The 14595-nt window shown below is 31.9% G+C and overlaps 1 protein-coding gene across 1 annotated transcript in view; it reads left to right on the top strand.

The window, feature by feature from the left end:
- Positions 1–14595, top strand: part of LOC132561612 (MORN repeat-containing protein 1-like) — a 61794-nt gene that overhangs the window by 18500 nt on the left and 28699 nt on the right. The window contains exons 5-8 of the mRNA XM_060226311.1: positions 710–733; positions 12622–12709; positions 13006–13216; positions 14070–14184. Coding sequence (XP_060082294.1) covers positions 710–733; positions 12622–12709; positions 13006–13216; positions 14070–14184 — 438 coding nt within the window. The remainder of the gene's footprint in view (positions 1–709; positions 734–12621; positions 12710–13005; positions 13217–14069; positions 14185–14595) is intronic.

The following is a 14595-nucleotide window of genomic DNA, read 5'->3' as shown; positions in this document are numbered from 1 at the left end:
AGTGTCCCTTCTATCAGTCCTTAATTGATAGATAGTGTCCCTTCTATATATATATAGATAGTGTCCCTTCTATCAGTCCTTAATTGATAGACAGTGTCCCTTCTATCAGTCCTTAATTGATAGATAGTATCCCTTCTATCAGTCCTTAATTGATAGATAGTATCCCTTCTATCAGTCCTTAATTGATAGATAGTGTCCCTTCTATCAGTCCTTAATTGATAGATAGAGTCTGTTCTATCAATCCTTAATTAATTAACAAAATATTATAAAAGGTGGCTGGTATGGATTACCTTGTGCTTCTCCTGATTCAGAATCTTTGTAAGCATCACATAAAGCTTAAACTCCACATGAAATCACCGTGTAATCCTAGGTAAACAGTAATATTAGGACCATTTTGTTGTGTAAGTTCTCGCTCATTTAAATTATAATTTCTGATTTGATCTAAGATCAACAAAGTATATTCAGTATTGTTTTTGAGTCGTGTCATGTGAGAGTTATACATTATAAAATGATGTAGATTTGTCAGAATCATGTGTATGATACATGTATATTCTGTTAGAAACATGAAACTCAATTCTCTGTAAATTTTCAACTTTATAAGAGGATCTTGTGTAAAAGTGTTTGTAATTAGATGAGTCAGCAGTTGATGTGTATTAATTAGCACTGACCCTGTGTGTTGTCCTAACTGATTTACCCTACCTGTTTGTAGATCTGTGCGTGTTGACGGCGTCAGGTATACTGTAATTATATGTTTTTGTGTGGGTTTGTTTACAAGTCGACCACTCTCTGTACCATACATTGGTATATATATATATAACGTTATGTCAGTCATATCTAATACCCCAAACTTGTTTATATCACAAGTGCAAACAGCAATACTGTTGTAATGGAAGAGAAAGGAAGACATTCTCGTGTACTTTTATAAAATTATGAAAAATTATAATGTCTGAGCTAGATATTGTCAGTAAATTCAGACATCTTTGCTGATAATAAAAAATCACATTACCATGGCTGATGTGAAGTGTAACACAGAGCTACAAATTTTGATCAAAGTGTTAAAAGAGAGGATTGATATGGATCAGTGAATGATACTGCGTGGTCGACTTGTTATAGGAGCTCAACTTTATATGTTTATATCCACCAAAGCCAAAAGAAAACAGAATTCAACTAAAGAAACACCAGTCATCTTATTTGAATTCTGGAATGAGGTTTTACTATGTGGTTTGTGCATGCTCATCAAAGTTTATTTTCCAAACCATTTTTAATTTTCATTTTGACTAATTTCCCTTTTATGAGTGGTTATCGCCCCTGCTTGATATATTCCAAATATTGAAAAAAAGAAATTATCTTGAGTGAGTTTTATAAAGATCTTTGACAAAAAGTTAATAGACTGCATGCTTAAAAACAAAATTTGTGTTTTAGATGGACTGCCATTTCAATTTTGTTTTGTTGCAAAATAGTCTTCCAAAGTATATTCCCCTATGATCATGTTTGTTAATAACTGTGAGATTTTGACAAAGGCTTTTTCAGCATGATGGACATGTTACTTAATTCCTGAACTTTGTAAATGTTTTAAGAGTTTGTTGAACAGAGCATCATGAGCTACATTCTAATACTGACATGTCCTAACAGTTGAATCTTTAACAAATTAAAACCAATTCACTTTTAAAAAAAAACTATGAAAACGTTTTAAAAAGATTATCCCAAAATCCTCTCAGCCCTTTTCTGAGTGCTTCATGTACAATGTATCTCTGAATTCAACTTTTATTCTTCATCAGAGAATGTCTATTTGAATTGTTACTTCCTGCCATTGATTCAGCTGTCACATGTGTTATTACAGAATATAGATCTGTTTAGCAATCGGTGGCGGAACTTCTCCACCATTTCAGGCTTCAGTTCACATTATCTGGTAAAGTTAGAGGTCCTGCTACATAAAGTAGATCAATGTTATATTGTAATTATGTAGTTTAAACCATTGGGTTTTATTACAGTACTGTTTAAATACGATGATAGACTATGTCAGTATAATATCACCCATTATATACCTTTGCTAAACACTCATGTAATAGTACCTCGCAGAGCTTTGATTGGCTGAATGTCTTCATTGTTCTATTGTAAAGTCATAACTTAGTGTATCATATGCAGTGTGATGCCACCAAAGATCTTTAGATACACTGAATATTACATTCACTTTCGTAGGATTTAATTGTGAAACACATATTTTCATTTTACCTCTTCAGATGCCCAATAAAGTGAAAAATGCTCAAATTTGTTTTATAAATTTCTTATGAATGGAAATGTATGTAATATCCTCTATACATGAAATTAAAGTTGATAGCCTGAAATACAAGGATTCAGAATAAATACTGTCGCTGACAAACTAATTTCTGTCACTGTGTCAAAAGTGAAATCACTGCACATGTATTTCATATATATCACTTCAAATGTTTTCAATTCAATGTAACTTATAGATGCAAAAATAAAAGTTTAATGGTAAAATACAATCACAAATTGTGTAACGGTCAATGTCAACACTATTGATACAATGTATCTATAAGGAGAAGGTTTGGACTGCTGTCGGTTCATGTAACCATGTGGATGGTGGGTGTACTCTCAGATTCTAGCAGGCCTTTTATAGCTTGGACATATTTGCTTCGTTTTTAGATGGTTTGGATTTTTCAGATTATGTTTTGAGGTGGACAGATGCATTTAAAATCCTGATTATTTATGTTTTAATGATATATTTCATTTTAAAGTGTGTGTGACTGTATTTTGTTATATTTTCACTTTTTATAAACTATGTAATATTCACATGACACACTTTCTATTTATCCAGGTATCTGCCACGATAGAACACAAAGCTTACTCATCAATAACTCAACACAAAGTCACAGATTTATATTTTGTTATCACTTCTATTGTTTAACATCCTACAGGTGCTAATCTCTTCAGAGTTACCATAATATCTTAAGCTTATTTATTAATTGTGGCGTTTGTTGAATCAATCATTTGTGAAAGTTTACATCAACATAAGTCTATACAAAAATCAACAATATATATGTTTGATGTAGGTCATTAATCTCTGTTGGTAAGCAACTCCTTTATCTTAGTTATATAGGGTATAGAGTGGAAATATTCATTATCAAAAGTTGTTTTATTCTCATTTCAGGTGTAGTTTTAAAGCACAGTATTTTTACCTAGAGAAGTAAAAAAAAATGTTTGCTTGCTTTTTAAAGTAAGATCTTCTGTTGCTTTTATAAAGATGTAATCATATTATCCATGAATGATGTAACACAACCATAACATTTGTGTTCTCACGGTATAATGGAGCTTTAATATACAACATATATATCACCAAACCTTGTCTTTTAGATAACTATTTATCTACAACATATACCTACAGAGAGAGGTACTGGGTGGTGACTCTAACTTTACATCAACTTTATATAATCATATGATCTGTGTCATTACTTCAGGGAAAGCATTTGTCACACCAATGATAAATATCTGGGGATGGAATAATGACACCGAGTGTCACACTAATGATAAATATCTGGGGATGGAATAACGACACTGAGTGTCACACCAATGATAAATATTTGGGGACGGAATAATGACACCGAGTGTCAGGTCCATGATAAATATCTGGGGATGGAATAATGACACTGAGTGTCAGGTCAATCATAAATATCTGAGGATGGAATAATGACACTGAGTGTCACACTAATGATAAATATCTGGGGATGGAATAATGACACTGAGTGTCACACTAATGATAAATATCTGGGGATGGAATAATGACACTGAGTGTCACACTAATGATAAATATCTGGGGATGGAATAATGACACTGAGTGTCACACTAATGATAAATATCTGGGGATGGAATAACGACACTGAATGTCACACCAATGATAAATATCTGGGAATGGAATAATGACACCGAGTGTCAGGTCCATGATAAATATCTGGGGATGGAATAATGACACTGAGTGTCAGGTCAATGATAAATATCTGAGGATGGAATAATGACACTGAGTGTCACACTAATGATAAATATCTGGGGATGGAATAATGACACTGAGTGTCAGGTCAATGATAAATATCTGGGGATGGAATAATGACACTGAGTGTCAGGTCAATGATAAATATCTGGGGATGGAATAATGAAACTGAGTGTCACACTAATGATAAATATCTGGGGATGGAATAATGACACTGAGTGTCAGGTCAATGATAAATATCTGGGGATGGAAAAATGACACTGAGTGTCACACTAATGATAAATATCTGGGGATGGAATAATGACACTGAGTGTCACACTAATGATAAATATCTGGGGATGGAATAATGACACTGAGTGTCACACTAATGATAAATATCTGGGGATGGAATAATGACACTGAGTGTCACACTAATGATAAATATCTGGGGATGGAATAATGACACTGAGTGTCACACTAATGATAAATATCTGGGGATGGAATAATGACACTGAGTGTCACACTAATGATAAATATCTGGGGATGGAATAATGACACTGAGTGTCACACTAATGATAAATATCTGGGGATGGAATAATGACACTGAGTGTCACACTAATGATAAATATCTGGGGATGGAATAATGACACTGAGTGTCACACTAATGATAAATATCTGGGGATGGAATAATGACACTGAGTGTCACACCAATGATAAATATCTGGTGATGGAATAATGACACTGAGTGTCACACTAATGATAAATATCTGGGGATGGAATAATGACACTGAGTGTCACACTCATGATAAATATCTGGGGATGGAATAATGACACTGAGTGTCACACCAATGATAAATATCTGGGGATGGAATAATGACACAGAGTGTCAGGTCAATGATGATTATCTGGGGATGGAATAATGACACTGAGTGTCACACTAATGATAAATATCTGGGGATGGAATAATGACACTGAGTGTCAGGTCAATGATGAATATCTGGGGATGGAATAATGACACTGAGTGTCACACTAATGATAAATATCTGGGGATGGAATAATGACACTGAGTGTCACACTAATGATAAATATCTGGGGATGGAATAATGACACACCAATGAGTGTCAGAGTGTCAAATGATGAATATCTGGGGATGGAATAATGACACTGAGTGTCACACTAATGATAAATATCTGGGGATGGAATAATGACACTGAGTGTCACACTAATGATAAATATCTGGGGATGGAATAATGACACTGAGTGTCACACTAATGATAAATATCTGGGGATGGAATAATGACACTGAGTGTCACACTAATGATAAATATCTGGGGATGGAATAATGACACTGAGTGTCAGGTCAATGATAAATATCTGGGGATGGAATAATGACACCGAGTGTCAGGTCAATGATAAATATCTGGGGATGGAATAATGACACTGAGTGTCACACCAATGATAAATATCTGGGGATGGAATAATGACACTGAGTGTCACACCAATGATAAATATCTGGGGATGGAATAATGACACTGAGTGTCAGGTCAATGATAAATATCTGGGGATGGAATAATGACACAGAGTGTCAGGTCAACGATAAATATCTGGGGATGGAATAATGACACTGAGTGTCACACTAATGATAAATATCTGGGGATGGAATAATGACACTGAGTGTCAGGTCAATGATAAATATCTGGGGATGGAATAATGACACTGAGTGTCACACCAATGATAAATATCTGGGGATGGAATAATGACACTGAGTGTCACACCAATGATAAATATCTGGGGATGGGGATGGAATAATGACACTGAGTGTCACACTAATGATAAATATCTGGGGATGGAATAATGACACAGAGTGTCAGGTCAATGATAAATATCTGGGGATGGAATAATGACACTGAGTGTCACACCAATGATAAATATCTGTGGATGGAATAATGACACTGAGTGTCACACTAATGATAAATATCTGGGGATGGAATAATGACACTGAGTGTCAGGTCAATGATAAATATCTGGGGATGGAATAATGACACTACATTCCAAGGATTATGTATATCGGTGGAATAATTGTACTTAATGTTACTGGTATATGTAATCCTATGAATTACAGTATTATATTAACATGTAATCTGATATTTGTGTACATTGTTTTGGTTATGGTTATAAGATGTGATTGTATAGAGAGTATATAATGGTAACTGATTAACTCATCAATACTTTATATATATATATATATATATATATATAGGACAGATGAAGATATATATATAAATAGATATGGCAGATATAGGACAGATGAAGATATATGTATATATATATATATATATATATGGGGCAGATATTTAGAGATATTGGGCAGGAATGTTATTATTGAATTATCTGTATTTATTGATGGGTGTTTATGTTGATTACTTAATATTTATAAAAACAACAACTTTGAATGAATACTAGTTAAACTTACTTATTGTGAATATCATAATATGATCAACTTAGAAATATTCTATTGCTATAAAAATAAATCATTTAGATGGCTGTTCAGTATCAATTAATGACTGACCTATTTACTGTCAGACTGACCTATTTACTGTTAGACTGACCTTTTTACTGCCTGAATGACCTATTTACTGTCTGACTGACCTATTAACTGTCAGACCTATTTACTGTCTGACTGACCTATTAACTGTCAGACTGACCTATTAACTGTCAGACTGACCTATTAACTGTCAGACTGACCTATTTACTGTCTGACTCACTTGTTTACTGTCAAATTGACTGTATTGTACCTACAAAACTTTGATTTTAAAATCCAAAGTCTACCAAATGTTATAGTATACTAGTTACTACACTCATAAGTATTAGAGGTTTAAACAATTTAACACACAATATATAAATCTAATGCCTACATTCAAACAAGATTACAATACAAAGCACCAAACCATTCTTATACACTAAAAGTACAAGACTCAAGTGGCTAATCCCTGATTTACTTGTGTCCTGTAGTAGTAAGTATTATATATGATTGGGTAAGAGATTAATATATATAATGATGCAAACTTCTGTGTGTTTGGTATAGAGATTTTTATATGTAATGTCTTATTCAATATCTGAAGTTAAATAATGATTATGAAATAAAGGTATAATTATTTACCAAAAAATAAAATCATAACACTAATCTATGATAATCATTCACATGACCATTGTGTGGTTACAGAAATTTCACCCCTTATCTAATTTATCCTTGATTTGTACCAATTTTTCAAAGACAATCCTTCCTAATTTCATGCTTTAGTTAGTAAAATCCATCTCAATTCTTTTAAAAGTATAGAAACCACCATGTGTCAATGTTCGAACCACACCCTGACCGTTGTCAGTGTTTGAACCACACCCTGACTGATGTCAGTGTTTGAACCACACCCTGATCATTGTCAGTGTTTGAACCACACCCTGACTGATGTCAGTGTTTGAACCACACCCTGACCGTTGTCAGTGTTTGAACTGACTCTTAAAATTATTCCTATATTTTGATTCCCTCCCTCTTTTTCTCTACAGAATGTTGATCTCCATTTAAACACTGATAGATCTATATATATGTCTATATTACTTACCTGATTTTCTTATCATAGTTAGGATAAACTTTTCATTACTATTTGTATGGATTACGGTAACGTTGATGGATTTTTCATTACTATTTGTATGTTTTACAGTAATGGTGATGAACTTTTCATTACAATTTGTATGTTTTACAGTAATGGTGATGAAGTTTTCATTACTATTTGTATGTTTTACAGTAACGGTGATGAAGTTTTCATTACTATTTGTATGGTTTACAGTAACGGTGATGAAGTTTTCATTACTATTTGTATGTTTTACAGTAATGGTGATGAACTTTTCATTACTATTTGTAAGTTTTACAGTAATGGTGATGAACTTTTCATTACTATTTGTATGGTTTACAGTAATGGTGATGAAGTTTTCGTTACTATTTGTATGTTTTACAGTAACGGTGATGAAGTTTTCATTACTATTTGTATGGTTTACAGTAACGGTGATGAACTTTTCATTACTATTTGTATGTTTTACAGTAACGGTGATGAAGTTTTCATTACTATTTGTATGTTTTACAGTAACGGTGATGAACTTTTCATTACTATTTGTATGTTTTACAGTAACGGTGATGAAGTTTTCATTACTATTTGTATGTTTTACAGTAATGAAGTTTTCATTACTATTTGTATGTTTTACAGTAATGGTGATGAACTTTTCATTACAATTTGTATGTTTTACAGTAATGGTGATGAAGTTTTCATTACTATTTGTATGTTTTACAGTAACGGTGATGAAGTTTTCATTACTATTTGTATGGTTTACAGTAACGGTGATGAAGTTTTCATTACTATTTGTATGGTTTACAGTAACGGCGATGAACTTTTCATTACTATTTGTATGTTTTACAGTAATGAACTTTTACAGTAACGGTGATGAAGTTTTCATTACTATTTGTATGTTTTACAGTAACGGTGATGAACTTTTCATTACTATTTGTATGTTTTACAGTAATGGTGATGAAGTTTTCATTACTATTTGTATGTTTTACAGTAATGAAGTTTTCATTACTATTTGTATGTTTTACAGTAATGGTGATGAACTTTTCATTACTATTTGTATGGTTTACAGTAACGGTGATGAACTTTTCATTACTATTTGTATGTTTTACAGTAATGAACTTTTCATTACTATTTGTATGTTTTACAGTAACGGTGATGAACTTTTCATTACTATTTGTATGGTTTACAGTAACGGTGATGAACTTTTCATTACTATTTGTATGGTTTACAGTAACGGTGATGAACTTTTCATTACTATTTGTATGTTTTACAGTAATGGTGATGAACTTTTCATTACTATTTGTATGGTTTACAGTAACGGTGATGAACTTTTCATTACTATTTGTATGGTTTACAGTAACGGTGATGAACTTTTCATTACTATTTCTATGGTTTACAGTAACGGTGATGAACTTTTCATTACTATTTGTATGGTTTGCAGTAACGGTGATGAACTTTTCATTACTATTTGTATGGTTTACAGTAACGGTGATGAACTTTTCATTACTATTTGTATGGTTTACAGTAACGGTGATGAACTTTTCATTACTATTTGTATGTTTTACAGTAATGAATGAACTTTTCATTACTATTTGTATGTTTTACAGTAACGGTGATGAACTTTTCATTACTATTTGTATGTTTTACAGTAACGGTGATGAAGTTTTCATTACTATTTGTATGTTTTACAGTAATGAAGTTTTCATTACTATTTGTATGTTTTACAGTAATGGTGATGAACTTTTCATTACAATTTGTATGTTTTACAGTAATGGTGATGAAGTTTTCATTACTATTTGTATGTTTTACAGTAACGGTGATGAAGTTTTCATTACTATTTGTATGGTTTACAGTAACGGTGATGAAGTTTTCATTACTATTTGTATGGTTTACAGTAACGGCGATGAACTTTTCATTACTATTTGTATGTTTTACAGTAATGAACTTTTACAGTAACGGTGATGAAGTTTTCATTACTATTTGTATGTTTTACAGTAACGGTGATGAACTTTTCATTACTATTTGTATGTTTTACAGTAATGGTGATGAAGTTTTCATTACTATTTGTATGTTTTACAGTAATGAAGTTTTCATTACTATTTGTATGTTTTACAGTAATGGTGATGAACTTTTCATTACTATTTGTATGGTTTACAGTAACGGTGATGAACTTTTCATTACTATTTGTATGTTTTACAGTAATGAACTTTTCATTACTATTTGTATGTTTTACAGTAACGGTGATGAACTTTTCATTACTATTTGTATGGTTTACAGTAACGGTGATGAACTTTTCATTACTATTTGTATGGTTTACAGTAACGGTGATGAACTTACAGTAACGGTGATGAACTTTTCATTACTATTTGTATGTTTTACAGTAATGGTGATGAACTTTTCATTACTATTTGTATGGTTTACAGTAACGGTGATGAACTTTTCATTACTATTTGTATGGTTTACAGTAACGGTGATGAACTTTTCATTACTATTTGTATGGTTTGCAGTAACGGTGATGAACTTTTCATTACTATTTGTATGGTTTACAGTAACGGTGATGAACTTTTCATTACTATTTGTATGGTTTACAGTAACGGTGATGAACTTTTCATTACTATTTGTATGTTTTACAGTAATGGTGATGAACTTTTCATTACTATTTGTATGTTTTACAGTAATGAAGTTTTCATTACTATTTGTATGTTTTACAGTAATGAAGTTTTCATTACTATTTGTATGTTTTACAGTAACGGTGATGAACTTTTCATTACTATTTGTATGGTTTACAGTAACGGTGATGAACTTTTCATTACTATTTGTATGGTTTACAGTAACGGTGATGAACTTTTCAGTAACGGTGATGAAGTTTTCATTACTATTTGTATGTTTTACAGTAACGGTGATGAACTTTTCATTACTATTTGTATGGTTTGCAGTAACGGTGATGAACTTTTCATTACTATTTGTATGTTTTACAGTAACGGTGATGAAGTTTTCATTACTATTTGTATGGTTTACAGTACATTACTATTTGTTTACAGTAACGGTGATGAACTTTTCATTACTATTTGTATGGTTTACAGTAACGGTAATGAAGTTTTCATTACTATTTGTATGTTTTACAGTAATGGTGATGAAGTTTTCATTACTATTTGTATGTTTTACAGTAATGGTGATGAATGTTTCATTACTATTTGTATGTTTTACAGTAATGGTGATGAAGTTTTCATTACTATTTGTATGTTTTACAGTAACGGTTGTTACTATTTGTATGGTTTACAGTAACGGTAACGTATGTTTTACAGTAACGGTGATGAACTTTTCATTACTATTTGTATGTTTTACAGTAACGGTGATGAAGTTTTCATTACTATTTGTATGTTTTACAGTAACGGTGATGAACTTTTCATTACTATTTGTATGTTTTACAGTAACGGTGATGAAGTTTTCATTACTATTTGTATGGTTTACAGTAACGGTGATGAACTTTTCATTACTATTTGTATGTTTTACAGTAATGGTGATGAACTTTTCATTACTATTTGTATGTTTTACAGTAATGGTGATGAAGTTTTCGGTGATGATGAACTTTTCATTACTATTTGTATGTTTTACAGTAACGGTGATGAAGTTTTCATTACTATTTGTATGTTTTACAGTAATTACTATTTGTATGTTTTACAGTGATGAAGTTTTCATTACTATTTGTATGGTTTACAGTAACGGTGATGAACTTTTCATTACTATTTGTATGGTTTACAGTAACGGTGATGAACTTTTCATTACTATTTGTATGGTTTACAGTAACGGTGATGAACTTTTCATTACTATTTGTATGTTTTACAGTAACGGTGATGAAGTTTTCATTACTATTTGTATGGTTTACAGTAACGGTGATGAACTTTTCATTACTATTTGTATGGTTTACAGTAACGATGATGAACTTTTCATTACTATTTGTATGGTTTGCAGTAACGGTGATGAACTTTTCATTACTATTTGTATGGTTTACAGTAACGGTGATGAACTTTTTTCATTACTATTTGTATGTATGGTTTACAGTAACGGTGATGAACTTTTCATTACTATTTGTATGGTTTGCAGTAACGGTGATGAACTTTTCATTACTATTTGTATGTTTTACAGTAATGAAGTTTTCATTACTATTTGTATGTTTTACAGTAACGGTGATGAACTTTTCATTACTATTTGTATGGTTTACAGTAACGGTGATGAACTTTTCATTACTATTTGTATGTTTTACAGTAATGAAGTTTTCATTACTATTTGTATGTTTTACAGTAACGGTGATGAAGTTTTCATTACTATTTGTATGGTTTACAGTAACGGTGATGAACTTTTCATTACTATTTGTATGGTTTACAGTATCGGTGATGAACTTTTCATTACTATTTGTATGTTTTACAGTAATGAACTTTTCATTACTATTTGTATGTTTTACAGTAATGGTGATGAACTTTTCATTACTATTTGTATGGTTTACAGTAACGGTGATGAACTTTTCATTACTATTTGTATGTTTTACAGTAATGAACTTTTCATTACTATTTGTATGTTTTATAGTAACGGCGATGAAGTTTTCATTACTATTTGTATGGTTTACAGTAACGGTGATGAACTTTTCATTATTATTTGTATGGTTTACAGTAACGGTGATGAACTTTTCATTACTATTTGTATGTTTTACAGTAATGGTGATGAACTTTTCATTACTATTTGTATGTTTTACAGTAATGAAGTTTTCATTACTATTTGTATGTTTTACAGTAATGAAGTTTTCATTACTATTTGTATGTTTTACAGTAATGAAGTTTTCATTACTATTTGTATGGTTTGCAGTAACGGTGATGAACTTTTCATTACTATTTGTATGGTTTACAGTAACGGTGATGAACTTTTCATTACTATTTGTATGTTTTACAGTAATGAACTTTTCATTACTATTTGTATGTTTTACGGTAATGGTGATGAACTTTTCATTACTATTTGTATGGTTTACAGTAACGGTGACAAGTATGCAGGTCAATGGGCCAACGACAGGCGTTATGGAGAAGGAGAGCTCACCTCTGTTAATGGAACTGTCTACACAGTAAGACTTTGTCTCTCTGTTGGCTAGTAATTAGTCTTTACATACCTTTCTTGATGTAATTACATGTACTGTGTACCAGGATATTTTTCCTCGGGTAACGATTTAATGACGGTCAGAAATTTCCCAGTGAAGGCATCTCCATGTTTCTTTCTCACTTTTATAATCAGATCTTTTCCGACATTTTGATATTTGTTAAAGAAACCAGGGAAGTCCTTGATAACAACAGATAAGGAACCTAGCTTTTATGTCTGTTTTCAATCAGTCGTATTCCAATCTGAAACTACTTCCTTTTACAGGGCCATTTTATTGACAATCTATTCCATGGAAATGGGCTTCTTAAACATATTTCTGGTTTTTACTACAATGGAGAATGGGCATATGGTCAGCCAGTCAAGTTTGCCACCAAACTAGTCATCAAGATTGAAGAAAATCCTTGGATCATCAGACAGGGTATTCCCTTCTCTGTCAGGGTGGAATGTCAAAGCGATGAGGGTGAGGTCATTGAGGGTATGTATAGCTCCTGATTTTAGCCCACCATTGTTAGATAGTATATACATGTTTGGCTATTCCGTAAGTAATACCTGTTATCATTATTTTAACGATGGATAATTTTCAAATATCACTTGAAGGTTTTTCTTTGCCCTTAGTTTTTTCTTGTTTTTTTTTTTTAATTTTGGGACTGATAAGAAAGCTGCCATGATTGACAGGTAGCCATCTTGAATTTTGAGAATTAAAGTTTGTTATCAGTATTTCTTGAGAAGTACTGGTTGGATCTTTCTCAGATTTTATCTGCAGATTTCCCTTACTTCCTAAATGTGCCTTTTTGATTTTAGTTCTGATCATAAAAATAAAATTTGCTGACAGATTGCCATCTTCAATTTTGACAATTAAAGTTGTGATCACTCTTTCTTGAGAAATACTAGATGGATCTTTTTCAAATCTATAGGCTATCAGTACAGCTGAAGTTGTGCTCTTTTGATTTTGGGAATGATCCAAAAAACAAAATGGCTGACAAAACATCTTGGATTTGACAAATACTTGTAAATAAAAATTTTTATCAGTATTTTTATGAGGAGTTTTCAAATTTTATATTTGATTAAGAACAAAGAAAAAAAGAAAAGAAGGAAAAAACACTCAACTTTTACAGAGCAAATATAGAGTAAACTATGATAGATACTAAAAACTCTCTTGTCTGGGATCTGTTGATTTCTCCGTTAGGGTGGAGTGTCAGATGAGAGTCAAAGAAGATTGTTGATTACTTGTTAGTTAACCAATTGTTCAATGCAGAATTTATGTCTTATGTTTTTATATTGTGATCAGTGACCTATCAATGACTGATGACTAAAATCTCTTCCATCAGAACATGGACGGGAGCTGCGATTACAAGTAGGGTTTAAATACTATGCACCTAAAGAAGGCTCAGTGTTATTTGATATGATAGAAGATGTAGAAGACCAGCCCATTAACACACCATTGTAAGTATCAAATATCATAGTGGTTTGTGCTTCAAAATAATAACCCTGTGTATCATTCTTATGTTTTCTAGAGATCCAATGAATTACAAGGGGCAGTGTCTCCATCAACTTTCTTTAGTGTGTTGGGTCCATAATATTATATATCGAGAGTTTCATTGAGACATTGACTGAAAAGGCTGTCTACATACACACACACTATAACAGACTGACTATACACATACACTATAACAGACTATCTATACACACTATAACAGACTATCTATACACACACACTATAACAGACTATCTATACACACACACTATAACAGACTATCTATACACACACACTATAACAGAATATCTATACACACTATAACAGACTATCTATACACACACACTATAACAGACTATCTATACACACATACTATAACA

The sequence above is a fragment of the Ylistrum balloti genome, unplaced genomic scaffold, assembly GCF_031769215.1.
Source record: "Ylistrum balloti isolate Yb309-2 unplaced genomic scaffold, AGI_CSIRO_Ybal_v1 Utg371242, whole genome shotgun sequence".
Taxonomy (NCBI): domain Eukaryota; kingdom Metazoa; phylum Mollusca; class Bivalvia; order Pectinida; family Pectinidae; genus Ylistrum; species Ylistrum balloti.
The sequence above is the reverse complement of the archived record's forward strand: the minus strand, read 5'-3'. Positions and strand labels throughout refer to the sequence as shown.